Source organism: Malassezia globosa (assembly GCF_000181695.2).
Source record: "Malassezia globosa CBS 7966 chromosome Unknown mgl_sf_8.1, whole genome shotgun sequence".
NCBI classification, from domain to species: Eukaryota; Fungi; Basidiomycota; class Malasseziomycetes; order Malasseziales; family Malasseziaceae; genus Malassezia; species Malassezia globosa.
This window is the reverse complement of record NW_001849864.1, coordinates 13,132-40,343: the sequence shown is the minus strand read 5'-3', so window position 1 is coordinate 40,343 and position 27,212 is coordinate 13,132. Positions and strand designations below refer to the sequence as shown.

At 50.8% G+C, this 27,212-nt stretch overlaps 12 protein-coding genes across 12 annotated transcripts; 6 read left to right on the top strand and 6 right to left on the bottom strand.

Moving 5' to 3' along the window:
* Positions 1–338: 338 nt before the first annotated feature.
* Positions 339–1,244, bottom strand: MGL_3089 (uncharacterized protein; the record flags this gene model as incomplete). Its single annotated transcript, XM_001729493.1, has 2 exons — positions 339–994; positions 1,163–1,244. The coding sequence occupies 2 exons, from the start codon at positions 1,242–1,244 to the stop codon at positions 339–341; spliced, it is 738 nt and encodes a 245-aa protein (XP_001729545.1).
* Positions 1,245–2,755: 1,511 nt separating this feature from the next.
* On the top strand, positions 2,756–5,323 carry MGL_3088 (uncharacterized protein; the record flags this gene model as incomplete). The annotated part of the gene is made up of 1 exon (XM_001729492.1): positions 2,756–5,323. The coding sequence occupies one exon, from the start codon at positions 2,756–2,758 to the stop codon at positions 5,321–5,323; it is 2,568 nt and encodes an 855-aa protein (XP_001729544.1).
* Positions 5,324–6,017: 694 nt separating this feature from the next.
* MGL_3087 (uncharacterized protein) lies at positions 6,018–8,240 on the top strand (the record flags this gene model as incomplete). The annotated part of the gene is made up of 1 exon (XM_001729491.1): positions 6,018–8,240. One exon carries the CDS (start codon positions 6,018–6,020, stop codon positions 8,238–8,240), a length of 2,223 nt encoding a protein of 740 aa, XP_001729543.1.
* Positions 8,241–8,330: 90 nt separating this feature from the next.
* Positions 8,331–11,009, bottom strand: MGL_3086 (uncharacterized protein; the record flags this gene model as incomplete). Its single annotated transcript, XM_001729490.1, has 1 exon — positions 8,331–11,009. One exon carries the CDS (start codon positions 11,007–11,009, stop codon positions 8,331–8,333), a length of 2,679 nt encoding a protein of 892 aa, XP_001729542.1.
* Positions 11,010–11,388: 379 nt separating this feature from the next.
* Positions 11,389–12,021, top strand: MGL_3085 (uncharacterized protein; the record flags this gene model as incomplete). The annotated part of the gene is made up of 1 exon (XM_001729489.1): positions 11,389–12,021. The coding sequence occupies one exon, from the start codon at positions 11,389–11,391 to the stop codon at positions 12,019–12,021; it is 633 nt and encodes a 210-aa protein (XP_001729541.1).
* Positions 12,022–12,162: 141 nt separating this feature from the next.
* On the bottom strand, positions 12,163–14,298 carry MGL_3084 (uncharacterized protein; the record flags this gene model as incomplete). The annotated part of the gene is made up of 1 exon (XM_001729488.1): positions 12,163–14,298. One exon carries the CDS (start codon positions 14,296–14,298, stop codon positions 12,163–12,165), a length of 2,136 nt encoding a protein of 711 aa, XP_001729540.1.
* A 573-nt stretch (positions 14,299–14,871) lies between these two features.
* MGL_3083 (uncharacterized protein) lies at positions 14,872–17,535 on the bottom strand (the record flags this gene model as incomplete). The annotated part of the gene is made up of 1 exon (XM_001729487.1): positions 14,872–17,535. The coding sequence occupies one exon, from the start codon at positions 17,533–17,535 to the stop codon at positions 14,872–14,874; it is 2,664 nt and encodes an 887-aa protein (XP_001729539.1).
* A 188-nt stretch (positions 17,536–17,723) lies between these two features.
* MGL_3082 (uncharacterized protein) lies at positions 17,724–18,335 on the bottom strand (the record flags this gene model as incomplete). Its single annotated transcript, XM_001729486.1, has 1 exon — positions 17,724–18,335. One exon carries the CDS (start codon positions 18,333–18,335, stop codon positions 17,724–17,726), a length of 612 nt encoding a protein of 203 aa, XP_001729538.1.
* Positions 18,336–19,090: 755 nt separating this feature from the next.
* Positions 19,091–19,453, bottom strand: MGL_3081 (uncharacterized protein; the record flags this gene model as incomplete). Its single annotated transcript, XM_001729485.1, has 1 exon — positions 19,091–19,453. The coding sequence occupies one exon, from the start codon at positions 19,451–19,453 to the stop codon at positions 19,091–19,093; it is 363 nt and encodes a 120-aa protein (XP_001729537.1).
* A 118-nt stretch (positions 19,454–19,571) lies between these two features.
* On the top strand, positions 19,572–22,325 carry MGL_3080 (uncharacterized protein; the record flags this gene model as incomplete). Its single annotated transcript, XM_001729484.1, has 1 exon — positions 19,572–22,325. One exon carries the CDS (start codon positions 19,572–19,574, stop codon positions 22,323–22,325), a length of 2,754 nt encoding a protein of 917 aa, XP_001729536.1.
* A 618-nt stretch (positions 22,326–22,943) lies between these two features.
* Positions 22,944–24,911, top strand: MGL_3079 (uncharacterized protein; the record flags this gene model as incomplete). The annotated part of the gene is made up of 1 exon (XM_001729483.1): positions 22,944–24,911. One exon carries the CDS (start codon positions 22,944–22,946, stop codon positions 24,909–24,911), a length of 1,968 nt encoding a protein of 655 aa, XP_001729535.1.
* A 170-nt stretch (positions 24,912–25,081) lies between these two features.
* MGL_3078 (uncharacterized protein) lies at positions 25,082–27,172 on the top strand (the record flags this gene model as incomplete). Its single annotated transcript, XM_001729482.1, has 1 exon — positions 25,082–27,172. The coding sequence occupies one exon, from the start codon at positions 25,082–25,084 to the stop codon at positions 27,170–27,172; it is 2,091 nt and encodes a 696-aa protein (XP_001729534.1).
* Between the last annotated feature and the right edge of the window lie 40 nt (positions 27,173–27,212).

Here is a 27,212-nt window from a genome sequence, read left to right as displayed (position 1 = left end):
CCCTATGTTGATGACCACCTCCAGACTGACGGTTTGCATGTATGGGCCGAGCACAATATTTGTGCCGCGGCAAGAGTGTTTTCACGTGTTTCTCTACGGGTTCTAGCTGAGCTCGTGGGCCTAGGTAATGATGCTGATGCGTGTGAATCGGCTGTTGCTCGGCTTATTGTTCAGGGAAAACTTCCTACTGAATGCAGAGTTGATCAAGTCACATATGCTGTCTATCTGGGCGACGAACCAAAGAATGCGGCGTGGAACTCGCGGATCTCTACATCCTTGAATGAATTGGACGCGGCACATTCTCTCCTGACCGTCTCTTCAGCTGGCTTGCCATGATTTTATTCGTCCATATCTTCTACATACCCTTGATCTTCTTCACCTCGTTGCTCCTCACCCTCTCGCGCAAGCTTCTCGCGTTCTTCTCTTGAGTACAACGAAAAGTCGACTTCCTTGACGCTTTCGTCCGTCACCTTTTCTTCTTCCACGCGTGCATCGGGTTTGGAGAAGATCTCTCGCCCCGTAGGTTTTGCTTTCATGCGACGGTACTCTTCACGTTCTTTCGGCGTGAGTGATGCAATATGTGCCTCTTCCTTTTCGGCTTTGAGCGCTGCCTGTTTCTTCATGAACTCAACGCGCCAGACCTTAAAGCGCTCCAACGTGACGGCCGTGCCTCGGAACTTTTCTTCCTCTGCACGTAGCTCAGCTTCCCGCTTCTTCTGTGCGTCTTTTTCTGCTTGCTGTGCCTGCCGAGTCATGTAGTCTGTTAGTGCCTCGCGGAGATGCGATGCTAATGTAAAGACCATCGGCATTCCAAGCGACTCGCTTGCTACCTGTTCAAGTTCCTTTTGCAAAAATTGCACTCCCTCCCGTGGGTCACTCTGGTTATTTTCAAGCTCTTCCTCAGGTGATGTCTGTGGCAGTGACTCTCCAAGTATCTGTTTTTCATCTTCCAGAACCTTGATACTAAGCGTTGGTGTTTCATCTGGGTACTGCTCTGTATATTGTACGTCAAGACTTAAAACAGGGTCTTTCATTTGAGTAAGAAAAATATTCAGTGCATTGTCACAAACCTTGTTTCATTTCATCGTAATCCTCAGGCACGACGCGGATCCGCAAGTGTGTTGACGACAGTTCTGAGTGAGCACTCTGACGACATGCTTACTTTCTAGCTCCTCAATGTAGATACTCTCTAGAACTTCCATCTCTTCGGATAGTACCTGCACATGCTCTTCCGACGACACCATGTCGCGCTCGCACGTCAAGGATACTTTTTCGCAATACTAGAAAAGTCACAACTGCGAAGGGACATGACGCGCCATCGATGCGAATGAATTACATGAAATTATTTTTCCATGGCTATATAACGGTTAAGTCAATGCTATCCTGTGATAGCTAGGTCTACTGGCGCAATGGTAGCGTATCAGCCTTCTATGCTGATACCTCGCGTAGAGCGAGCTGAGGGTTGCGGGTTCGAGCCCCGCGTGGACCTTCTTTTTACTCATGTAACTTATTTTATCGTACACGCGCGGAGGGACCTCGCGGATGCTACGTTACCTTTTCTCGTAGTATCAAAGAAGCATATTGAAATTTGTATGCTGCATTCGGGCCTTTCGGTCTCCTAGCGCAAATTCGTGCTGGAGTATTTCGTCATTTTAACGAGTCATTTTCATTCGTTTTCCTAGCATGAAGATCAAGTCGCAAACGCTTCCCTAGCATCGGGAGTTTATGTAATTGAGAAGTTATCGCATAAAGCATCTCATCATGTTCTTATCTCATAAACTCAAGAAGAATGCAGGTGGCACCATGACCGTTCTATCAGAATTGAGCTCTAAGCCCACCTTGATCGTCCGAATCTAGCGAGGCATACGGAAAAGTCTTGTTGAATGTTTATTTCCACCTTGGCGTCAAGACTTCATGTTCCGCGCTTGCCGATAAAATCCGGCGAATAATTGAGCCAATGTATGAAACGCATCAGTTAGACCCTCTATGAAAAAACGTGACGTTCTTCAGGGTCTCGGAAACTTGCAAACCACCTCAACGGCCATATACATTAGATCCCTTATGCAGCAGGGGACATGCCAGCGTCGAATATTGAAAACGCAGCAAAATATTGGCTGTACACGAAAATCTAATTAAATCACAAAATAATATTTCATGATTACCACTGCCTTTATGCTCATTCATTGGATTTTTTCGCTTTGTATTTCAATTATGAGTGCATACTAGCAAATGAGAAGGATCCAATTGTGCGACCACATTTTGGCGAAAGGCCGGGAGGAGACTGGACCCAAAAAGATCGCCATAGACGAAGGGTTCACACCTGACTATTCTTGCTCGACAATGTCATTGGATGAATTCTTGAATATACGAATTTGTACCCCGGGAAGCCTTAAAGGCAAAAGGTTGGCTGACGCGTTAGTTCCAAGTCTTTGAACACTTTAGACGTTTGCCGGGAAGGCGTTAGACCCAGAGAGCTCGTTTGTCTGCATCGGACTTCGAAAGTTCACGGAGATCTGATAGCGAAGCCCTGACTGGGTTTGTCGCGCTAGTCTCCGGCCCCTCTTTTATACGCGAGTGATCAGAGCTTGTCGAAGTTCTGAACTTATCGTGACGCTAGCGCTTTTTACGCGTTTGGTAAACCAGTGGCTCTCGCTGGTATTGTATGGAAAGGAGCTGTAAAGGGGGATCTTCACAGGAAAATGACTCTGCTAATTCAGCACAATACACGCGTGCTGCGCGCGAGTTATCGCAAGGTATGTTCCTGAATTGCCACACTGACTCAAAAGGTCCTCGAGAGCGTGCCACCTCCTCTATTCAGACTGAAGTAGATTCTCGATCAAGCGCTGAGAAGCAGAGACGCTTTGCATCTTTTAATCTTGATCAATCCACAATTGACAGTACACCAAGGCCAGGCTTACACACGACTCGCAATCCATCTGATAATCAACCGCGCCATGTGGGCTCAGACGAACGCACGAGCCTGCAAATGTCCTCAGGAAAAAAATATCCCGGCCAATTGTGTATTTCTCCCACTCAAGCAACAGATCCGTACCCATTCAACCGCTATTTGTACTTCGGATATTATCCACAAGATCAATCTATTAGTTTTTCGACGGCCTTTCCGCCCTCAGAGCCTTCGTCTTATTCACAAGCGGACGTTGCACGTACCAATGTGCCTGAGCGCGATTCTACTTCAAATGAAGTTCTCGGGACTGGGTCTGCCATTATGGCACCATATCCGATTGGAGTGTATTATTCTATGCCCGTATATCAAAGATCTGTATGCTTCCCTGACCCATCAACTGTCCCCATGGTTAGTTACACATTTCCTTCGCCGTCTATTCAAGGCACTATGGCCACTCCTATGGGACATGACCCCGAGCATCAAGCATATCCTGCTACAGATGCCGTGTCTCCCGTTCCATTGGGTTTCGACTCTCGTTCGCCATCAGACCCTATGTATTTGAACACTAGTTCTTCTATGTATCCGGCCTTGCCATCCCCAAGTGCTAGCAATGCTTATGGTCGTTACGTATACCATGACCCGCGTCATTTTTACAATTTCTCCTCTGGCGCCACCATGCATCCCCCTCATTTGATTCAGCCACCTGTTCCCGTATCACCGGGCTATGCTGTGCCATCATATGAAAGGGCACCGTACTCTGACAAGTCGCATGGCTTTAATTCCGCTCGTCGTCGTCGCAGTACCCAACCGCAAGTTTCCAACCGTCCTGCTCCGAGTTCGAATACGCAAAAACAAAAGCAGCGTGTGAAAGAAGTTTCAACTGAGCCAGTGACACCGTCAGTGTCGAACGAGTCCGTGCTAATCCCCCCACCCTCTGTCCCTACTTCCTCACAGCTGACTGATACGGTCGCATGTGCCTCTGAGAAACAAGAACGCAATGCCCCAGCTGCTCGGAACATACTCGGAGCTTCCTCTGATAACCAGGTAAATGGCACACGCTCTATTTTTGTCATGTGGTGCGGCAATGTGCCTTCTGATGCCACTCTCGAAGAGCTTTGGGAGTTTTTCAGCAGTATTCCAGAAAACTTTAGTGCATCGGTCGTGTCCTCCGGGACAGCTGCTGATGAACCCAATGAAGCAACTGGACCTGCATGTGTGTATGAGACAGACAACCCTGCCGGAATTTTGTCAATCTTTATAATTTCTCGTTCAAGCTGTGCATTTGTGAATTATGCTTCTCGAGAACACCTAGAAAGAGCATGCGCGTATTTTCATGGACGTCCCCTGCGCACAAAGTCGTCTTGTCCACGCATGGTATGTCGTCCTCGAAAGCTGGAAGATGCAGAATACGCAGGCGTTGCTGCTCAGCGTGGAAAAGGTGTGCATACCAACTGGTTCCGTCATCAGCGAAAGCTCGAGAAAGAACGTTTTCTCGAGTTGGGTCAAAGCGAATGTGTATTGGAAGATGCCGAAGAGCGTTCGTTCTCCTCGACAAACTCGTCCCTACTTGCGCATCCGTACTTCTCGAACCGCTACTTTATTCTTAAGTCGAGATCTGCGGATGCGTTGGTGACGGCCCTCCGAACCAATGTGTGGTGCACGCAGCCACATAATGAACCCGTGCTCGACCAGGCTTTCCGCAACAGTGAGCAGGTGACTTTGTTTTTCAGCGAAAATTTTAGCGGTCAATTCTTCGGCTATGCTGTTATGACTAGTCGCCCTGGTCGGGCGCTTCCCACAACTGAATCCCTGTCGCAGAGTGATCTTTCGTCAGACAAAGATAAAGTCTCGCAATCCCTGGAAGTTTCAGGCGGTCCAGAACCCGGTCACAATGAGCCACACCCTATTTCATCGGCGCATGTGGCCCATGAGGCCAAAGATTCTGTTCCAGAGAATAACAGGCCATCATCCTTCGCTTCTGATGTGTCTCTTACACCATCTATGGATGCTGATAATCAGGTTCAAGAAGACCTAGCTGTGCGCGCCAAGCTGCACAATCTTCGTCTGGACACAGAAGCCACTGCTTCTGATTTAGACTCGCAATCACTTCGCCATCGTACTCAAGCGAATGGTCCATCAGATGCCTCTACCCCATTACGTTCTGGCTCAGCTGATGAGTCGAGTCCCTTGAGTCCAATACACGCGTCAAGATCTTTGCACGTGGGACAACCTTTCTATATTGAATGGAAAACAACAACCCCCTTGCCATTTTCTGAGATTCACAACCTGCGGAATCCATGGCGTGATAACCGTCTCATCAAAGTCTCTCGTGACGGAACAGAACTCGAGCCTAATGTGGGAAAGCAGCTTATTTCCGTCTGGCAGGCATACCTTCAAAAAGAAACGCAGCGAGGCTGACTTTTCTCCGGCTTCGCTCACCAAATATAATATCACTTCAATCTTTTTGTTCATATTGGGAAAGCATCTTATACATAGCAGGATTTGTGATAGGTAAATACTCACCTATGGCTGTGAGTGTTCTCTTCTCGATGTCCACGTCACATGGGTCCTGAACATATGCGATTTGCTCTCGGAAGTATCTGTCGCCACAAGGGCACTTTCATACAGAGCAAGTTAGACATCCTGATAGGCTGTCAACCTAAACTTCTGTCTTTGGTCCGCACTAGAGACTCCATGGTTATTCTCGTCTTTGGCAATCGCATTAGTTCGGATACATATGTAACAAAGCATCCCACTGTTGGCCTGCATTGTGACTGACAACGACGCCTTATCTTTCGGCGCTTTTCGGTTTGATTCGTTTCAGCACAACCCGAAGACATAGACAAACATAAACACACAAAAATCCTCACTCACACATCCGAGGTTGTAGGATATAACAGATCCTTTCAACCTTGACTTTATTCTGTCGAAGAGGGGAAATTGCTTGACACTCAATGTTTCTCTTTCATGTCAACTACTTTAGACAGTTATATGTTGCAAAGCTTGATTAATCACATACTATTGCTGCGAAAAAAGCTCATGGTTGAATGATGTTAGGTGCAGATCTCTAAAATTTTCTCAGTACCATTAGAAACATGAATGACAATGCTTCATGAGTATTGCGACTCATAACGACGAAGATAAATGCTTTACAAGGTTGGACGAGCTAGAACGATTCAACTTTTTCCCACGTGAGAGCCACGTGGAGGCAGAAAGCCGCAGAAGGCCAAAGAAGGCGGAGTGCTTCGGAAGGCGCGTACACGTTGGTTCGTACAAGAAGCGAAAAAGTGCCACCTCGTTTGCCACACAGCGCTATCCTGAAGGTATACCCTTAAACACCATGATTGGCGCACTTACTCGTGGACTTCGAATGGCGCCCACTTCGGGCCGCCTGCTCTCGCAGTCGCTTCGTGCTTCCAGTGTTGGTGGTGTGCGTTTCAACTCTGGCAAAGTGTCCGGCCCAGTGATCGGCATTGACTTGGGTACGACGAACTCGTGTGTATCGATTATGGAAGGCCAACAAGCCCGCGTGATTGAGAACTCGGAGGGAGGTCGTACGACACCATCGGTAGTTGCCTTCAGTAAAGATGGTGAGCGCCTAGTTGGTCTGCCGGCCAAGCGCCAGGCCGTCGTGAACCCAGAGGCCACATTGTTTGCTACCAAGCGTTTGATCGGTCGGAAGTTCACTGACCGTGAAGTGCAGAAGGACATTGACAACGTTCCATTCAAGATTGTTGCTCACACAAACGGTGATGCTTGGCTCGAAGCTCGTGGTCAGAAGTATTCCCCATCGCAGATTGGTGCTTTCATTGTCGGCAAGCTCAAGGATACTGCTTCTGGCTACCTCGGCAAGTCTGTTAAGCATGCTGTGATCACTGTGCCTGCATACTTCAACGACTCCCAGCGTCAGGCCACAAAGGACGCTGGTACAATTGCTGGTCTTGAAGTACTGCGTGTGATTAACGAGCCGACTGCTGCCGCTCTGGCATACGGTCTGGACCGCCAGGACAGTGCCACAATCGCCGTTTTCGACTTGGGTGGTGGTACATTCGATATTTCTATTCTTGAGATGTCCAAGGGTGTGTTCGAGGTCAAGTCGACCAACGGTGACACGCACCTGGGAGGTGAAGACTTTGATATTGTAGTGGTTGAGCACCTTGTCAAGGAGTTCCAGAAGGAAAATGGCATTGACTTGAGCAAGGATCGCATGGCTATTCAGCGTATTCGCGAAGCGGCCGAGAAGGCCAAGATCGAGCTCTCGAGCACTTCATCGACGGACATTAGCCTGCCATATATCACGGCGGATGCTTCGGGACCTAAGCACATCAACACCAAGATGACACGTGCCCAGCTTGAGAGCATGATTTCAAAGTTGATTCAACGCACAGTTGAGCCATGCAACAAGGCCCTCAGTGATGCCGGCGTCAAACCAACGGATGTGAATGACGTCATTATGGTTGGTGGTATGAGCCGCATGCCGAAGGTACTGGAGACTGTTAAGAGCATCTTTAAGCGCGAGCCATCGAAGGGTGTAAACCCAGATGAGGCCGTGGCTATTGGCGCTTCGATTCAAGGCGGTGTCCTTTCTGGTCATGTGACAGACATTCTGCTGCTCGATGTGACTCCGCTTTCGCTCGGTATTCAAACCTTGGGTGGTGTGTTCACTCGTTTGATTAACCGCAACACAACGATCCCCACGAAAAAGAGTCAAGTCTTCTCGACTGCAGCCGATGGGCAAACGGCTGTGGATATCCAGGTTTACCAGGGTGAGCGTGAGCTTGTCAAGGATAACAAGCTGCTGGGCAACTTCCAGCTCACTGGTATTCCTCCAGCGCCAAAGGGCGTGCCTCAGATCGAGGTTACGTTTGACATTGATGCTGACGGTATCGTGAACGTAAGCGCCAAGGACAAGGCCACCAACAAGGACCAGAGTATGACTATCGCCGCTGGATCAGGTCTCTCTGACCAAGAAATTGAGCGTATGGTAAATGATGCTGAGCAGCACGCTGAAGCCGATAAAGCCCGTCGTGTTGTGATTGAGGAAGCCAACCGTGCGCAGAGCGTTGCCAGCGAGACCAGCAAGGCAATGGGCGAGTTCAAGGACCAAATTGACAAGGAAGAGGCTGAAAAGGTTCAAAAGCTGGTCGAGGAACTTGAGGCCATTGCCAGCCGCGGTGTTACAGGCGATGATGGTGTGAATGCGGATGAGATCAAGGCAAAGATCGACGAGACTCAACAGGCCTCGCTGGGTCTCTTCAAAAAGGTATATGAGAGCCGTTCCCAGGCGGACAATAGCAGCGGCAACAACTCTGGCGAGGGTGAAAAGAAGGACTAAATTATTAAAACCCGTATGTAGGTGATAAACATGGAATTGTCTACAAAAAGTTTTTTTTGGATGATTGATGGAGATACATTGTCATAGCCTTCAAATGGGGTTCGTACGAGAGTTTATCTTGTCTCGCAAAACTCTCTGTAGTGTCGGCAGCATAGCTCGAATCGTCGGAGTGCTCGGTTCGGACGAATAGAAGTCAGGTGTTGATGGTGTCGTGCGAGCATGAGCAACTCGTTCACGTCGAATGGCTGAAGCATCGGCATCTTCAGGCCCTGAATCATCGTCTGACGAGTCGGTTGATTCTGATTCTAATTCCGATTTGTCAAGCTCTTCGATCTCATCCTGCAGGCCTGTACCAAAGCCAAACTGTTCTGTCATGGTATTCATAAATGCTTGCTCTTCTTGAGGAGTGTCAGCTGCACCTGAAACAACCTTACGAGCCATCTTGCGCCGGCGCTTGATTTCTCGCTGAAGTTTGCGGTGGTATACAAATCGGATCACTTCATCGACTTCGGCCATGACACGAGCACGATCTACGCGGCTGTCAGTAAGACATTGCTCAAGATTGATCCATCCTAAACCACAAGATTCTGGCTCGCGCGGATCTCGCACATAATTGACAAAGAGCTCAACCCATCGAATAAGACGCTGGAAGAGATCGGACCCCTTCGAGTGGACCTGATGCACGAAATGGTAAAATGTTTGTTGATGTCGCTGGACCAAGTTAACAAACGCACTTACCATCGCATCAGGATTAGAAGCCTGCAGAGCTGTGTGGTCATCGACAGTTTTAATCAGATCAGAAATGAACACTTGAATCTCGCCCAACGTGTCACTGATATTGGCTACACGATATACCTGCGCGAGAGGCGCATAAAAGATCGTCACCATGTCTTTAAGTAAATCAGTAGTTGCGTGATCGTAGATCAAACCAATGAGTTGTTCCTTAATGTGCATAGCTGAACACAAGTTAAGGTACACATGTAGGTCCTCTAACAGCCATGCATCATCTGAGTTGGGCTCAGGCTCGGGAACGCCGAGTGAATGAGCATGTGCCCTCTGTCGCCTCAAACGCCGGTACGCTATATTGGCTCGATTAACTTGTTCCATTTGCTGGGTGTTTAGTTCGGCAGTCAAAGGCGAGCGAAGAAGAACCGTAAGTATGTCATTTTTTTCGGCATTTGCTTGCTCGTGGAACAGACACTGCATGTCGTAGGGAAGAGCCACAAATTCTTGTACTTTACGGGCATATAGAGGATCGGGTATCTTGGCACGTACAGTCGCTGACAGGTCTTTAATCTCATTTAATTCTTCAGTCAGCTTACCCGTGTACATTCTTTGCAAAAGGCTTTTTTGACCAAAGGGCTGCGCAAGGAACAAGTCTAGAAAAGAGCGCAACATGGCGACGGGATTGGAGATTCGAAGAATATTGCGAATCACAAAATAAGGCATCATGGAGTGCATGTACTTCAGGTGGGCAAATGCGCGGGATGATGAGTCGCGACCGACGAACATCGAAAAAAGACCTGAAGCCATGGATACAGTCGCCCAATCTACTAGGACCTTGTATTCTGGTGGGAGCTCATCGACATGGGCGCACTCTCGGATTGTGGAGAAAACATGGCTCAATCCATCCGGTTGCTTCAGCATGGACTTAAACGAGTCAAGATGCAGCTGCAAGTCACGAACTCGCTCAGCCATTTTGTCCGCAAATTCTCGATGCTGGGACTCTCGAACAGCATCAGCTCGTCTTCTAATCTCGACATCTGCCTTGTCTTCACTCGTTAGGAATGTCGGATCACCCGTCAAGAACTCCTGAAATATTTCACTATCAGCCACAGATGGCACCGCCAGAATGCTGCGCAGGAACGCGCGTAGCGTCAAGCGATTTGTCTCGCGTACGAGCGAGTTCGGTGTGACGGCCGTCAGGTCCGTCCACTCTTCATTCGAGTCTGGTTGGAGAGATCCTTGCACTTCCGTGGATGACATATCTTTTGGAGGAAGATCTGGCAGATCCTCCGTTGGAAAAAGAGCACGGAGCTGTTGGTGTAGTTGACGGAAATCCTTGTACCGTCTTGCTACGTAAATTTCGTCATTGTTCAAATGAGTGGCAATGATAAAGTCATCAAGGGTCTTGTGGCGAATTCGACCACGACTTAGCGTTCGTCGGACACAAACAATGTTGACTTTTGTCGTGAATGCATGTCCAGGATCTTGCGCGGCATGTCGACGAGCATCTAAAGATGAAAGGCGTTGGCGGTCATTTTCACAGATGCGAACAATATCTTCTTCGACGCCCTGTGCATGCAAACCAGAACTCAAGAGCATGGTCAAGTACGCTTTTGTTTTCTGCACCATCGACGATGAATGATGACTGTTGTCAAACTCATCCAGGACAATAAGGTTTCGCTCCAGCATGCGTTCCACAAAAAGCTGCACTTTGTTGGAGAAAAAGTCTGGTGATGCACTCTGGAAAAATGGGAACGTGAGCACAAATTGGTGCAATATGTGACGAAACAAAGGCAACTCGTCATTCTGTATTCGTTTTGAGCTACGGAATGGCGGGCCAAGTAGTTCAAGCACATCAGGGCGGTGAATTGCCTTTAATTCTTCTTCCAACTGAAGAGAAACCAGCGTCTTTTTGAGATAATGCGCACGAAGCGGTGTCAAATCAAGCTCTATTGGTTGAATGTGCGGCGCGGTGACCGGTGTAGAGATTGACGTATTCGGCGGCACCTGCGCGCGCCGAAACGGGTTTGTCCCAGAGCGCATCGACAGTTGTGGCGGAGCGCCTTCATTGCTGCACGCCCAGACCACCACATTTGGGGCCCTACGTGCACGTCAAGGGTAGATCGTCTATCACGTGATCCCGGGATGGATGCACACAAGCTACTTATTGCCTAACTGGATGGGTAATGAAAGGTTTTACATGGAAAAATCGGGTGGGAATATGACGAGGCAAGAAGGGGTCAAGCAGTGCGAGAGCGGTCGCTTGTTCGTTGGAAAGGCGCCATACAGGCGGATCTGAGCGTCGAATTGACTTATTTATACAATGAAGCTAACGACGGTCCTTTCAGCGACAGCGTCAACATTTGCCGTGGCTGCTATTGGCTACGCAGTGTACTTTGATTACAAGCGTAGGAATGATCCTATGTTCCGTAAGAAGCTGCGTAAGCAATCTAAACAGTCGATGAAGGAAGCAAAGAGAGAACTCAAAGCAGCGGCTCAACAAGAGACAATGATGATTGAGAAGGCTGTCCGCGATGCTGCCGAGCCAGGCGCGTTGCCGTCTGGTGTGCAAGAGAAAGAGGCCTTTTTCATGGAGCAGGTCGCGACGGGCGAAGCACTCTTTGCCCAAGGTGCAGCTTACCATGTTCCTGCCGCGATTGCTTTCTTTAAGGCTTTGAAAGTGTATCCCGCCCCTGTGGAGCTTGTGATGATCTACCAAAAAGCAGTGCCCAAGGAAGTGTTTGACCTCATAATGAAGTTGGTGACACGCGATGCCGCTGTGAATAGTGCAGGCGCATCGAGCCAGTCGTCGGGCCTTGACCAGGTTGACGACAAAGTCAGCAACGACAAGAACAACAAGGAGGGTGGAAGCGAGTCCGCTGATCAGTCGTCACCTGAAAAGAAGCCAGAAGTGCAGTCTCAAGAAGAGAAACTGTCGAGGGCTGAGAACAATGCCGAAACTTCAGCAGAAAAACCTGGTAACACACAATCGCAAGAAGCTAAGTCAGAACAGTCTAGTAAGGCGAATACGGATAAAGAAGCTGAGAAAGCCTAATGTTTCCATAGACTTTAGCTCAGTAGACTCACTTGAATCTCTCTCTTTTCCCTCTCCTCTCATATGTTACTATTAATTATCCTCGATCCAGTGTAACGAGAAAGTCAGTCAATGAAGGCCGCGGTAATAATGGCCTTACGACTATGTTTTGTGCAACTGTACCTGTGACTGTGGCCGTACACCCCGTTCTTCAAGCTCCTGTCGGAACATTTCAAAGCGCCCCAGTGCAAAGCGCAAATTATCAAACTCTTCCGAATGATCAGCTTTGGAATGTGCGTCGTCGTCCAAAGCTTTGACGTCCACCACCAGACCCTGCGGCGTGGACTGCACGTACTTTTTCATGTGATCTAACAACATGGAAATTTCGTCACCAGCAATTACAACGCCCCATAGACCCCATACAGCATGCACTGCAGGAGACCAGACACTAACCTCTTGTTCAAGACGATCAATTTGTGCCTGAATAGAATGGGGGGAGCGTGGCGAAGCCAAGCTTTTAGGCGAGCACTGAGTTGATCCGGGAGTTTCTGATGTTACAGAAGGGGGCAGCGCCATTTCTGACACACTAGGTAACATTTCAGGAGTCAGAAGCTTCGATGGACTGTGGCCTCGTTTATGCATGCGGCGACCTTGATCCACGTATGCATGCAGCCATCGCTGACGTTCTTCTCTTGTTGGATATGCACCGTGGTGCGCAAGGCTCCAAGATAGCGTTGGATGAACGTAGTCGGCACGCCATTCGTGAAAATGATTCGCGATGTCAAACGCACGAGGATTCGGCATTGAATACTCAAAGTCAATAACTACGAGCCGCTGATGCGGCTCCTTTGTGTGTGAACGAGATCGCGATCGCGAGCGAGAGCGAGAAGAGAGATAAGGTGATGCATCCCTAGGTGGTTTGCCGAATGATACAGGTTCGTCCCGTGGCATACCTGAAGCCATGGCTGGTAGTTCGCCGCGCTCGTTCAAGCGCAGCAAAAGTAAGTTCCCATATTGGGAATCATTGTGACAAAATACACGGCGGCTCTTGCCTTCCGCACGTTCCCAAGCACGCACATACTGCTTGTACGCGGAAATTTCGAAACACAGCATCGGCAAGTCCACAGCCAAAAGACATCGCATCATATCTTGAAAGAGATATCGGGTAGCACGAAGTTCCTCGGCAAGAGCCACTTTCGACGGCCGGGGTGTGTCGAGAGTCACAGGAAGGGGACCCACACCATACGCTTCACAGACGGCATGGCCTTCGGGAGAATTGGCGAATGCATTCACATATTCAACAACTTTGCTAGCTTCGCGCGTCCAGCGCTTAAGGCGGCGCCAAACACCTGGGTAAGGGGCTCGTGATGCCGGCGAGGTGGACAGTGGTGGCGCGTCGGAAGGTCCAAGGGCGAGTGGACTCATGTGTGAGTCGCCTGGCATAGTTGGCACGCCATTGGGCGTAAGTATGGAGCGGATTGGGCTTGCCATTGAGTCGTAGCTAGTGGCCAAAGAGTCAAACGACATCGTTGACGCATTCGCTTGCTTAGGAAAGAGGCCTGGCGACGGATGCGCAAAGTAGCTGTAACTGAGCCACGCCGGCGAGCTTGTTTCAGTAGGACGGTGTCGGCGGCGACTGAGATGGTGACTCGAGGCCATGATGTTGTTCTCAATCCCGCGTCCAAATCCAACACTAGGCGACTTCAAGTCACCCTGCTCAAGCACGGTGCGCATGACATCGAGCGGCACTTCATGCATCTCGCGCATGCGGCGAGCGACCCAGCATGCCGGACCTTCATTCTCTGGTGAGCCAAAGTCGCGGAGACCGAGGCGACCTATCGGTTCACACTCATAAAACTCCTCGACACGCCCGTTCGCAAAAGTGCCGAGAATATGCGGCCCAATCTCGTAAAGACTCGATAACGTGTGTAGAATCAACAGCTCGCTACGTCTTGAAAGTAGCGCTTCACTTCCTATACCATACACACGCAAGAGAAGTGTTGGCGGTGACGGTGATTGGCCCGGAGCTGCATTGTACCCGACAAAAAAGACGGCGTTGGTGAATGCGCCACTGATGCGCTTGAGTGTAAGACGTTCAGCCTGGAGTGGGAAAAGCGCAGGTGCAACAGACGCCTGCGTCCATCCCTGCAGGCCCAGTTCGTCGGAGAACATGGTTAAAACTTTCTGTTTGAACTCAAGTGTATCAGCCGTGCTGCAAAAGACAAACACAGTAACACCAAACGTGTTAGTACTAATTCTTGCGCTCTTTCCGCAAGCACATGTGTACGCACCGTGCATCTAGGCGCCAGCCTCGAGCTGCGGGAATACCATAGGCATGCATGTCTTCTTCGTCCACATCAAAGTGCTCCTCATCCTCGTCATCCGATTCATCTTGGGCTGCGTAGACAGCGGGCGACCAGGTCGTCAAGCCAGCATTATCTCCCTCTTCTGCATCGCGCACACCTTCCAAGTCTAGAGCATCCAGTTCTTCGTCCAAACTTTCATATAGTGTCGGTGTGGGCGGTCGGTACCAGCGCGACATGCTCACACAAATGACGCACCCTTTTTTGGGGCTCTGGAAGAATAAAATTTGTCGCTCTTTTCCCGGTCGCCGTGTCTCAAACCTTGTAGAGCAGTAGATTAAAGCCAGACCCCATCTCCATTTATCGGGCACATTGACGCATCAATCGGGTCGACGCCACCGTCATTGTTTTGTCGCGCTTGTCTTTCTGCGCATTCTCCACATTTCCCAATATGGCGCTAACAATCGTGCTGTATGTACGCTACGAGGGCAGACAGACGAAAGCGATGGAGAGTCTTGTCCCAACCGGAAAAGCTATAATTTAGCACACGCATCGTGTGAGAGTAGACCTAGAGCATCGTCTCTTCCAGTAGACCCAAGTGTCGGCGCTGGCGTGGTCCATCGGTGCGCTTCTTTTGCTGTGTCGGCGCAGTGCGCGTGCGACCAACGCGCCGCTCAAGTCCATGCAGTACGACTGACAGGAGCGTGTCGTAAAGCTGAGCATCTTCGAACTTGGTCCACGCTTCATGGCGCGGTGATGTCTTTTTGGATGCATTGGTGTCTGACATCATGCCGAGACACGCGTGGAACAGCGGTGGTTCCCACATCGGGCGAGAGTTTGGAATCTGTTCAGTCAGAGCCAGCGTTTGCGTGAAGAGGGCACTCATTTGCAGAACGAATCCAAGCGTCGTGCATAGCGTGATGGCTCGGTTCGTCGGCGAGCCGTACGGGTAAGCGTCCACAATAGCCTGCATTTCCTCCGGCGACGCTTCCTTACTCACGCGACGCGAAATACAAGCAGAGTACACAGCGGCCTCGATTTCCGTCTGCGTCCAGTTGTGGCGCGTGCGTAGCGTGCCAAGACGCTCATGGTTCGTCACAATTGTATAGCGCAGACCAGCCGCAAACGAGCGCACATCAGCAGGCAGCAAGTCCAGCTCAGGAATGTATGAGTGGTGGACGTATCGCCACAGATCCAGGCGCTCGGACTCCGGAAGCTCGGCGGCAAACACAGGCGCAGGAGCCGGCTTGGTCGCATCTTGACTGACGGCCTCAAGTGCCTCAGCATACTTCTCGACCATCGGTACAAGAGATGGCGGCATGGGAGTGATCTTTTCGATGCCCTTCAAATACACAGGAAGCAAATGCACTGGCACATCGTCTTTGCGTAAAGCATATTCCGTACGAGTGTATTCGGTGACCGTCGTCAGGGGCTCAGGACCGGTTTCCTCCGGCTCTGGCTGCTCTTCTTCCGTGGCACCCTCGCCCTCGTCTTCATGATTCTTTTCGTCATCGACTTCATGGTCATCGTTCTCGTCGTCATCTTCACCCACATCGACTTCCTCGTGCGTATGCTGATCGCCATCCTCCTGATTGTCATTTTCCACGTGAACCTTGGCTTCCTCTTCAGCCGCCTTTTCCTCCAAACGCATCCGCTCCAAAGCCTCCTCGATTTTGGCCTTTTCTTCTGGGTGAGCTGTAAACCAGGCGGAGAAAAGAATCGACCAGACAATCTGGCGCATGGGACGCACAATCACACGTTGTGATGCCGGCTCTTCTGGCTCTTCCAAGTACACGCGTGCAATGTAAACGCGCTCAAGCATTGCGGAGATCAGAGCCTGATCAAAGTGGCCCTTCCAGTACGCATCCTGGTACTTCTTCAAGGCCTCACAGTCCGTGGATGCCATGAATCGGTCCATTGCCTCACTGCCCTGGCCCGGCATGTACGATAGCGCGGTCTCATGCATCGATTTGACAATAGTCGAGCGATTCGCCCATGATACTGGCAATGGAGCACCGCGGCGCTGACGTCCGAACTGCACTAGACTGTCGAATGTCTGTGCCAACAGACGGATTACAGGGTCCGACATGTCGAGTTGCTCCGACTCTGACTCATCCTTGTCACCATCCTGCTCTTCTTCACGAATGGCATCTCCATCAGGAGCACTGCTGCCAGAGTTTTCTGCCGCTGGTGGCGGAGCCGTGCCTTCCTTGATAGCTGTAAACTGCTCAGCAAGATGCGATGCAATCACATTCATTCGGTTTGACACGCCGTGCAACAGACCGCTAAATAACTCGGCCTGAGCTGCCGTGCGATTTTCAGTTCCCACAAGAGCAGCGAAGGCGGGAAGCAGCGACATCGGAAGCTTGAGTTGCTCGGCGCACTTGTACGAAGAGAAGCAGCGCAAGCGCACGGCTGTAGGACGCAAGCTTTCCATTTGCGAAGGCAAAACAGGCGTCTGCATCGTGTGTGGCAGGTGCGCATTCTTGGCCTGCTGCGCTGCTTTCTTGTTCCTTTTGCCAGTGTTGACCGTGGTGAAACCGTCGTCATCGGCTGGCGCTACTTCCGGCTGGGGGGCAGCAGTCTCCATCGCGATGAACTCGATAGAGTTGAGTGAAATATAACCCTTGCACTTTGGCGAATTTGCGCATAGGATCAAAAAGTCAGAGTCACGGCTCAGTACGTATCCCGCACGTTCATCGGCGAGCTGAGCCACGACACCATCAACTTCTTCCGCTCCCATGATCACCTCGACGTCGTACGACTTAAGCAGACCGCATACAAATTCAGTAAGTCCACGTGGAAGCATACGGGCGTGTGCAAATTCATGGTCGTTCCGCAAGTTGCGTCCTGCACGCATAAGTCTTGCATTAAGCCGCACGTAGTTCTCGGTGCGCGACAACATAGCGCCAATCTTTTGATGCAAACGCGGTCCGTCAAACACCACGACAATGTGGAAGCCGGCCGCTCGCAAAGTATCGATCCAGCCCTTTAGAACGATACGGAACTGCAGGAATGAGCCTCCTTGATACACATTCGTGTTCATTGAGTGCCATACATAGTGGATCCATGCCCACGCATCGATCACAAGCCAGTCTCCGTCTGGATTCAGCTGGATAGGTTCACCATTCTCCAGTACACTTCCTGTTCCGCTAGGGACAGGAATTGTCAGCTCGCTAGAAATAATCCTTTCCACATCATTCGTCCATCGCGTTAGTCCAAGTACGCCCATGGTGGTGGTTGGGGTAAAAGGATGAAAAGCCCTCCACGTGATCAAGGGCCGTGCGTGACAAGTTTCGACGCAATGAAAGGCCACTGGTGGTCATCGCCTCTGCTAGGACCGCAGCTGCTTATGTCGGAATTGATCTCGTACAACAATCAGTTTACGTAGGCAATTTGTTCTAGTACATCAGGCGGGGGTTAGGAAGACTCGACGTCGTTGTCTTCATCGTCATCGTCGTCGTCGTCTCCTTCAAATATATCACTATCGTCAGAGTCTTCGTCTTCCTCGTCCTCGTCTTCGTCCTCCTCATCATCTTCCTCTTCTTGGTCCTCAGCTGTCTCATGCGTTGCATTCTCGTCGCTATGCATATATTTTTTGCCCTCTGCATGAGCTCCCATGTCGGCTTGCTTTGTTGATCTTCGAGATAGATCTGTACGGGATGGATCATAAAACTGTGGGCGTCTCCGTTGCCGCTTGGGTGGGAGATCTTCGATATAGGCGGGTGGCGATGCGCCGTCATTATCATCGCTCGTGTTTTCCTCGTTAGTCGGATGACCGCGTTTCTTGCCAGCTTTTTTCGATGCGCGATTCTTGCTATGATCGTGACTAGTCGCCGTTGCATCTCCCATGTCTATTACTTCCTTCCTCTCTTCCGCATGCTCATGTTCATTTTCACGCAAGCATGGCGTCATGTCTTTCTCACGCACATGACCAAGAGCAAAAGCCGCCATGACCTTTTCTTGATCAACTGGGTCCAAATCTTCAAACCCGTCGAGTTCTTGCGTCACATCTTCCAATTCTTTTCTCATGTTCGACAAAACGCGTGAGGTAGTGCTTCATATGATTAGTACTCGTGAATAATACATACCATCCCCAATGACGCCAAGCCATACCCTTCGTGGCACTGTTAATTCACAGTGGGTACACAAATGAACGTACATGGTGTCCTTGAATCTCCGTCAATGTTCCAAGGCGAAGCTGTCCCTTTTCAATTTTCGAACCTGCACAGGGCTGGGGTCCTTTGCATGTAGCGCGTGAAGTCGACGCGTATTCAACACGATAAGGCATGGCGTGTCCCTTGCACAAGCCACCCTATCCAATGTCTGCCACAAGGCAGTGCGCGCGCGCGTACGGTGCCAGTAGGCTCGATTCCTAGGTTATGACTAAACCCCGCTTGGTTCGTACTGGCTGAATCTACGGAGCAACTGATTCGTCTAGAAGAACGTACTCGCGTTTACTTGTGCCGAACTGACATGTATCGCCTGTGCGAAGTTCGTAGTATCTAGACGTTGGAATGTCTTCGCCATTTACGGTGGATCCGTTCGCGGACTCCAAATCAAGTAGGAAGGGCCTGCATAAGTACCGGGAAGTGCATTCTTGGAGACATAAAAGAATACGCACTGCACGTGTCGACGTGTGTCGCCAAATTCATTGCGTTTTGTGACTTGCCGAAATTGAATCACAGCGTGCTGCTTCGAGCATGAAGGATGCTCTGTTGGTATGTCGACAACGGCGCGATCTCGGCCCAACAAGTAACAAGATTGGCGCCCAAGCACAATCATGTCTAAAACCTGGTGAGCACCACTTTTGCCAACGTACCAATCTCCTTGCCATCTTTGAACACAAACAGACGCCATGGATGACGTGGTTTCTTTGCCTCAGGCGGTTCGTGGTACTTAAGCGCTATGCCATTCACACTGTTGCTTTCTTTTGCGAGCAAACCAGAACGCTCAAAGATTGGCTCAGCGGCAAGGCGTGCCGGCCGAGCTTCATCATGCCGCGGCGACCTGGACCGCTCGCGTATATGTTCGTCACGTACGGGTCGATGCGGAGACTGCTCACGAAGACGTGTGTTACCGCCATGTGTGTGCCGTGAGTCATTCGCTATCGCCCCGCCGTGCGAAATTGACTCACCTTGATGTGTCATGGTGGGTGACCAAAGGATGACTCAGCAGAATTTGGCTTTGCATGCAAAAATATAAGAAGGCCCAAGCTTTCACTCGTTCATAGAACAGTGACTCTAGAGGACAGATCAGCTAGCTCAGATGCACGAACGCAACGAGCGGGTTGATGCGTTTGTTCAGGCGTTGCACACAGCTGCGGACCGTGACAAGAAGCCGCTTGTGCGTCTGACGCACTTCACGCTCCCGCCGTCCGCGGAAGACCCTGACGAACATGACATCGTGTCGTGGAAGGCGCAGGAGTTTGCATACCGTCAGTTCAGTCAGGACCCTGACGATTTGCCAACGCTAGCGCGAGGCCTGTTTACAGAGCGCATGCGTGATGAGGTAGGCGAGTACGAGCGCATCTTGATCCGCGGTTATGACAAGTTCTTCAACCAAGGTGAGCTGCCTTGGACCAAGCCGGAAGTGATTTCTACCTTCTCGACCGGGCCGTACGTCTTGTCCTTTAAGGAAAATGGATGTATTATATTCCTCTCGGCTGTTACGCCGAAGCGGCTGCTTGTTACATCGAAGCACTCGCTTGGTCTCGAGTTCGAGGAAGACAAGCCAAGTCACGCCGAGATGGGAAGGTCGTGGGTCCAACGCCACCTGGCCAAGTGCCAGCGGACTGAAGAGGATCTAGCCGCTGAGCTTTGGGATCGCGACGAGACTGCCGTATTGGAGCTCTGCGATGACTCCTTTGAAGAGCATGTGCTGCCGTATCCGCCGGAGCGCACTGGCTTGCATTTACATGGCCTTAACAAAAACTCGATTGACTTTATGACCCGGCCCATGGAGGAAGTGAATGCATTTGCCAAGTCATGGGGATTTATTCCTGTGCGCTTCTTGACGTTTGACACGTATGCTGAGGTCGAAGCTTTTGCCAAAGAAGTCGCTGCTACGGGATCTTTGCATGACGAGCCGATCGAAGGATTTGTGGTGCGCACGAGTATGCCAAGCGAGATGCCAAGTTGTCCCGATGGCATGGTCGCGCCGCCTTACCATCCCTGCCAAACCTGGTTCTACAAAATCAAGTTTGACGAACCATATCTTATGTACCGCGATTGGCGCGAGTTAACACGCACCATGCTTCGCGACAAAAGCCATTGGGATGCAGCTCAGATTGTCGCCTTGCGCTCTGCTGCGCAGAACATGAATGTCAATGATCAAGAGAGTCAGGATCACGAGGCTGAGAAGGACGAAGAACAAGACAAAGAGACATCACCGCAAGCGGATGAGACTTCTCTCTTGAATGCACCGAGTAAGAATGCGCTGAAGCGAGCCAAGGCAAAGCTGAAGCGAGAGATGAAGCGTAAGGATGATGCTAAAGCTGCTGCTGATCGTGCTGCTGGCCTCAGTCAACCTTATCCACCCACACCGCGGTCTAGGCGGCCAGAGACGCTCCTGTATATTCAATGGTGCTACGATCGCTTGTATGGCAATTCCGATAAGAACATCATACCTGAGCCTGCATTGTTTGCTCATTTCAACGAGGGTCGCGGAATTATCGCGCTTCGCGATCATTTCCTTGCGTACAAGGCGTCAGAACAAGGCCAGATGGCCTTGCAATCGCTAGCGCAATGTCGTACGCCGCAAACGCGCGATTTGCGGCAGGATGATCGCCCGTATGAAAAAACCCTCATTGTACCTATGGCTGTACCTGGCTGTGGTAAGACGGCCATATGTGTGGCGCTTCGGCATCTATTTGGCTGGGCCCACACACAGAGCGATGATGTGCAAACCAAGCGCACAGGCCCAGGCTTCTTGAAGAATGTTGAAAAAGAGCTCCTGGCACACAACGTGGTCCTTGCAGATCGCAACAATCACCTTCTGAAGCATCGAAATGAGATGGTCGACATTGTGCGGCGACTCAGCGAGCCAGAGAAGGGCAAGACTGGCAGGATCCGCCTGTGCGCATTGGTCTGGCGTATCAATGGCTTGCCACACTCAGAGATTCAGCAGGTGTGCGCGAACCGAATCGTCGAGCGCGGTGATCGACATCAATGCCTTCGGATTGAGACACCGGGACATTTCCAATATGATACGATCCTAACGCGGTTCATCAAGGAAGGCGAGCCGTTCCAAGGCGCTCAGTCCGGAGAAGGATCCTTTGGAGTGGCAGACGATCAGTTCGATGAAGCCGTCTGGCTTGATATTCACAAATCCATGCGCGAAACACTCGAACAGATCCTGCATCACTTGTGCCCAATCATGGATGTGTCTATGCCAAGCGATCCACAAATCTCAGAAGCGTTAGAAGTGGCATGCACGTATAAGCCATCTGTGCGCAAGCCGTTGCCAAAGATGGAAGCCGAAAGTGATCCATTGGCGGTTCATCCGTCGTCGTACTTGGGCGTTTTCTTCCCGGTGAAGGTCCACATGTTGACGAAGCAAGTTCTGGAGAAAGCAGCTACAAATGAGCTGTCTGCGTCAGCACGCAGCATGCTTGAGAACATTGAAGCGCGAAACCGCGTTATCCATGACCCCCATATCACACTAATTCACCGGCAGGACGTCGAGTCTGGCAAAACCGACCAAGACACATGGGATAATCTCTTCAAGTTTGCGACGAAACACAAGGGGCTGCATCCTTCAGTGGATGTGAAACTGAGTGCTTTATTGTGGAACGAGCGTGTAATGGCATTCGAAGTGGGAGCGATGTACTGTGGTGAATGGGGCTCAGACAAGCCGCTTGGCTTCCGCGAAAAACACCACGTCACTGTCGGCACAGCTGCTAAAGGTATCAACCCTTTCGAGGCAAACGAACTTTGGAATGAGCACGCCCATGCGCAACGAATCGATATTGATATGGTGCCCATTGAAGGATTCTTGACTTTTAAAAGCAACCCAAGATAACGATACCTTTGAATCTCGCTGGGTCTCATGTCTCTGGACCTGCGGGCCCACACTGTGTGATTAACTCTCGCTCTCTCGATATACACTACATTCATGCACTTTTTGACACTGTCAACCAGAGTTCCACAGTGGCATGGTCAAACGAAACGCTTGACGCAGAGTTCCGCTCTGGCTATGTCATGATCTCTGGCGGGCCACAATGGACACATTTCGCTGGTAGAATACGACGCTCAATGGTCAATGCTTGTAAAGAATAATGATGCCTTTTTCGAGTACTATCCTCTAACACTTCTATATAGTGATGTCGCAGCCCAGCAGCACCATACGCGTCGAATCATCCACATTTGGTTGGTCTGTGCGGAAAGAAAAGAGAAGGACCGACTGCAAGCAATTGCACAGTAAAAAGAAAATGAATGCAGACGCACGTGGGAAAGGTGGGGAGGGGTCAAGATATCCAGGGCGCCACTTCAACGTTCTCACGTGCAAACGGAGCACCTTTTGTATGTGGTGCCTTTCAGCTGGACCACGATGGTAGCTGCCGTCGTATGGAGTACACGTCGTTGGATACTTTATGTTGTGGGTCTGGGCCTGTTTGGACTGTTCACATGTTTGGTTTGGATGGACGTAACCCTCCAACAGACGCTACAACATGCATGGGACGAGAGTTGGAGCGCGTTGCGCGTGTACACTGCGCTCAAGCAGCAATCTGATCCCATGGCGCTGGATGCGTCATTTAATCCAAATGAAGCTCCTCGTGAGCGTGTCTACGACTGGACTGTGGACCGTCGGATCCAGGCACCTGATGGCGTGCCGCGTCTCATGTACACAATCAATGGAAAATTCCCAGGACCTACCATACAAGCCACAGTGGGTGACACAGTTGTTGTCCACGTTCGTAATCATATTTGGGATGACTATCAAGTTCCAGAGCCTCCTATTACTTCTAAGTTGGACCACGTTCATCCCGAAGGCACTGATCGCAAGTTTGCTATCCACTGGCATGGCCTGTCAATGCGAGGAACCCAAGTAATGGATGGTGCCGCCGCATTCACATCCTGTCCGTTAAAACCAGGCAACGAAACAACATATCGTTTTGTTGTGCACCCGGAGGATGTCGGCACGCATTGGTACCATTCACATGTGGGTACGTCACGCGCCGATGGTTTGTGGGGTATGTTGATTGTGCATGCCCGGGAGGACGAGCGTAAAGTCCTGAAGGAACGTGCACCAGCGCATGAAACACACTGGGATGAGGAAGTCGCCATTGCTGTGGGCGATCACTTTCATGAAATGAGCCCCCAGAGTCTTGGGAAGTACGTCTCCATTATCTTGTCCAGCGCTGAGCCTGTGCCCGACAGCGGGCTCATTAATGGTAAACACATTTTCTCCTGTAACATGTCGCGCATAACCGATGTGCCTTGTCCCGCAGGTGATAAGGATGAAGTGGGAGAATATGCACAGTTCCATTTGCGTCATGACCAGCAATATCGCCTGCGTCTTGTGAATGTAGGCTCACTAGCTGACGTCATGTTTAGCGTCGACGAGCACACTATGACAGTCATTGAGGCGGACGGTGTGCTTGTCGAGCCTATGAAAGTACATCGTATCCCCATTTCACCGGGGCAGAGATACTCAGTGATTCTGCACCGTGAGCCGAGCAGCAAACGGCACGAGCGCGTTTGGATGCGCGCAGAACTTGAGGGTGAATGCTTCAAGTATATGAATCCCGTTCTAGATCCATTCCTCAAGGCCATCGTCACTTACGACGTTAACATGCCGCCACTATCGGGCGGCTGGCTGTCGCCACTCCGCGCTCGGCAGCTCTTTGGCCAACAGGCGACAGAAAAGCATCGTCGGTATACGTCGGCATCAAAGCGGCCTACCACCCAAGCTTGGAGTCCAGATATTAAGGACGAAGGGATCCCATCCGAGCCATGCCACGACCTGGAGCCTGGTACACTTGTGCCGCTTATTCCCGATCCAGCGCCAGAGTTTATTCCTGAGCGAGGTGATCGACGCGAGTTCATCAACATTGAGGTATTGACGCGTCAAAAACTTCGCGTGCCTATGGCCTATATGAACTTGACGTCTTGGCGTCCTTACGGCGCGCGTGGACCCTCGCAACAACCACTTCTACATCGTATCTCGCATACAAATTACTCGACGGTTGAGGACTGGGAGCAGCATGGCCTAGTCAACCGTGAGCACGAATTGGTCGTGAGTCCTCACCCTACCAATCCCGTCGTGTATGAGCTCGTTCTCATCAACTTGGATGATGGTCCGCATCCTTTCCATTTGCATGGCCACAAGTTCTGGGTTTTACATACAGGTGAGATGGAAATTCCCGCATATCGCTATAAGCCTGAAGTGCAGCGAGAGTTCGATTTGCAACGTGCTATGAAGCGTGACACAGTCGTCGTTCCTATGCTGGGACATGCAATAATTCGTTGGGTCGCTGATAACCCAGGTGTGTGGGCTTTTCATTGCCATATGCTTGTTCATCTCGCGAGCGGCATGGCAATGGCTATCGTTGAACAGCCAACGGTTCTACAAACCCAGCCTCTTGTGCCACAGTCATGTCAATAGCAGTTTTTTATTCCATTAGTAACGATCAGCGCTTCATGGGATCTCCCCTTCAGGGCGAACTCCACACATCCGTGAAGAAGCCACGCAGGACACGCACGTGTCCCTCTCGAACAGACACTATTTGATTGAGGACATGCAGCCACATTCAGGTTGGTCCTTCTAACTACTCTATGGGATCCCAAAGCAGAGCTCGTACCGTGGGATACGGTCTTGTGTTCTTTCTGGGCTGTGCTTTGACTAGCGCAGTTCTGTGGCTTTTGTACGCAGATGTTGACCTGCATGGATCCGTTCACAGTGCGTGGGATGCTAGTACGGGTGCCTTTCGTCTGGGACGAAACACGCAGCTGGTTCCTGCCACCGAAGTGACAACAGGTCCATTAGCCATGGACCCCTCATACAATGCAAGTGCTCCTCCTCAAGAAAGGTTCTTTGATTGGACGGTAGAGCGTGCTGACATGGCACCCGATGGTGTGAAGCGCCTCATGTATACCATCAATGGGCAATTCCCGGGGCCCATGATGGAAGTGACCGAAGGCGACACTCTTATTGTGAAGGTCCGTAACCACATTTTCGACAACTACAAAGTACCGCCTCCTCCAATGTCGTCCAAACTCCTCGACGTTCACCCAGAGGGTACTGACAGAAAAATATCTATCCACTGGCACGGCCTGTCCATGCGGGGTATGCAGGTCATGGACGGAACATCTGCCGTAACATCATGTGCACTTACACCAGGTGACGAGCATACATACCGCTTTGTCGTGCAGCCAGAAGACGTCGGCACGCATTGGTACCATTCACATGTGGGTACGTCACGCGCCGATGGTTTGTGGGGCATGTTGATTGTGCATGCCCGGGAGGACGAGCGTAAAGTCCTGAAGGAACGTGCACCAGCGCATGAAACACACTGGGATGAGGAAGTCGCCATTGCTGTGGGCGATCACTTTCATGATATGGGCCCTGAGAGCTTGGCCCGTTACGTTTCGCGCTGGCTCCAAAAAGCTGAACCGGTTCCGGAAAATGCGCTGATCAATGGAAAGCACATTTTCAGCTGCCACCACAGCCGGCTCTCTGGTGTTCCGTGTCCAGCTGGTGATGTGGATCAGGTGGGCGAGTACACTTCATTCCACTTCCGGCCTGATCGTAACTACCGTCTGCGGCTTGTGAATGTCGGCTCGCTGGCTGATATCACATTCAGCGTCGATGGCCACACGATGACGGTTATTGAAGCCGACGGCACTCTAGTTGAGCCAATGAAGGTGCACCGCATCCCTATTTCGCCCGGTCAGCGCTACTCGGTGATCCTACACAGAGAGCCTGACGCCAAGATGGATCGGATGTGGATGCGAGCTGAAATGTCGCATGAATGTTTCCAGTATACGAACCCGGTCATGGAGCTGGAAAGTAAGGCAGTCGTTGCGTATGATGGAAAGACAGCATCTTGGAAAGACTCGCAGAATCATATGTTCCCGCTTCGATTGCGGAGCTACCGGCGGAAAGTGTCTGAATTCATTTTCCAACATAAGCGAACATTGAAATTACCGACGTCCAAGGCATGGAGCCCAAATGTCACGGATGTTGGTATTCCAACAGAGCCTTGCCATGATCTTGAGCCCGATACGTTAGTACCACTCATTCCTGACCCGGCGCCTGAACTCCATCTTGACCAGGGCGATAAGCGAGAGTTCGTCTACGTGACAGTGCCGATCCTAGAGAAATACAGCATTGTACCTATGGGATTCATGAACGGATCTACCTGGCGACCGTACGGTCATCGTGGCCGCGATCGCCAGCCCATTCTGCACAGGATTTCACATGCAAACAGCACTGAAGTCGAGGACTGGTACAACTATGATGTGCTTGAACCCTTACATGAACTTGTCGCTAGTCCGCATCCTAGCAAGCCGGTCGTGTTTGAGCTGGTGATTAACAACCAGGACGATTCACCTCATCCTTTCCATCTTCACGGACACAAGTTTTGGGTTATGGAAACGGGTGAAATGGATCCTCAATTTGGCGGTTTCGACTACTACGAGGATGTTGGTCAAGTCTACCCATTGGATCGTCGCATGAAACGCGACACCGTAGTCGTTCCAATGATGGGACACGCCGTTATTCGTTGGGTTGCCGACAACCCGGGCGTGTGGGCATTCCATTGTCACATGATGGTCCACCTGGCCTCTGGCATGGCCATGGCTATTGTGGAGCAACCTGCTCTGCTTCAACAAAATCCGCCAGTGCCAAGAGTTTGCAAATTATAATTCGCTCAGGGAAGCTCCTTGCATGACGAATGAAGCACGT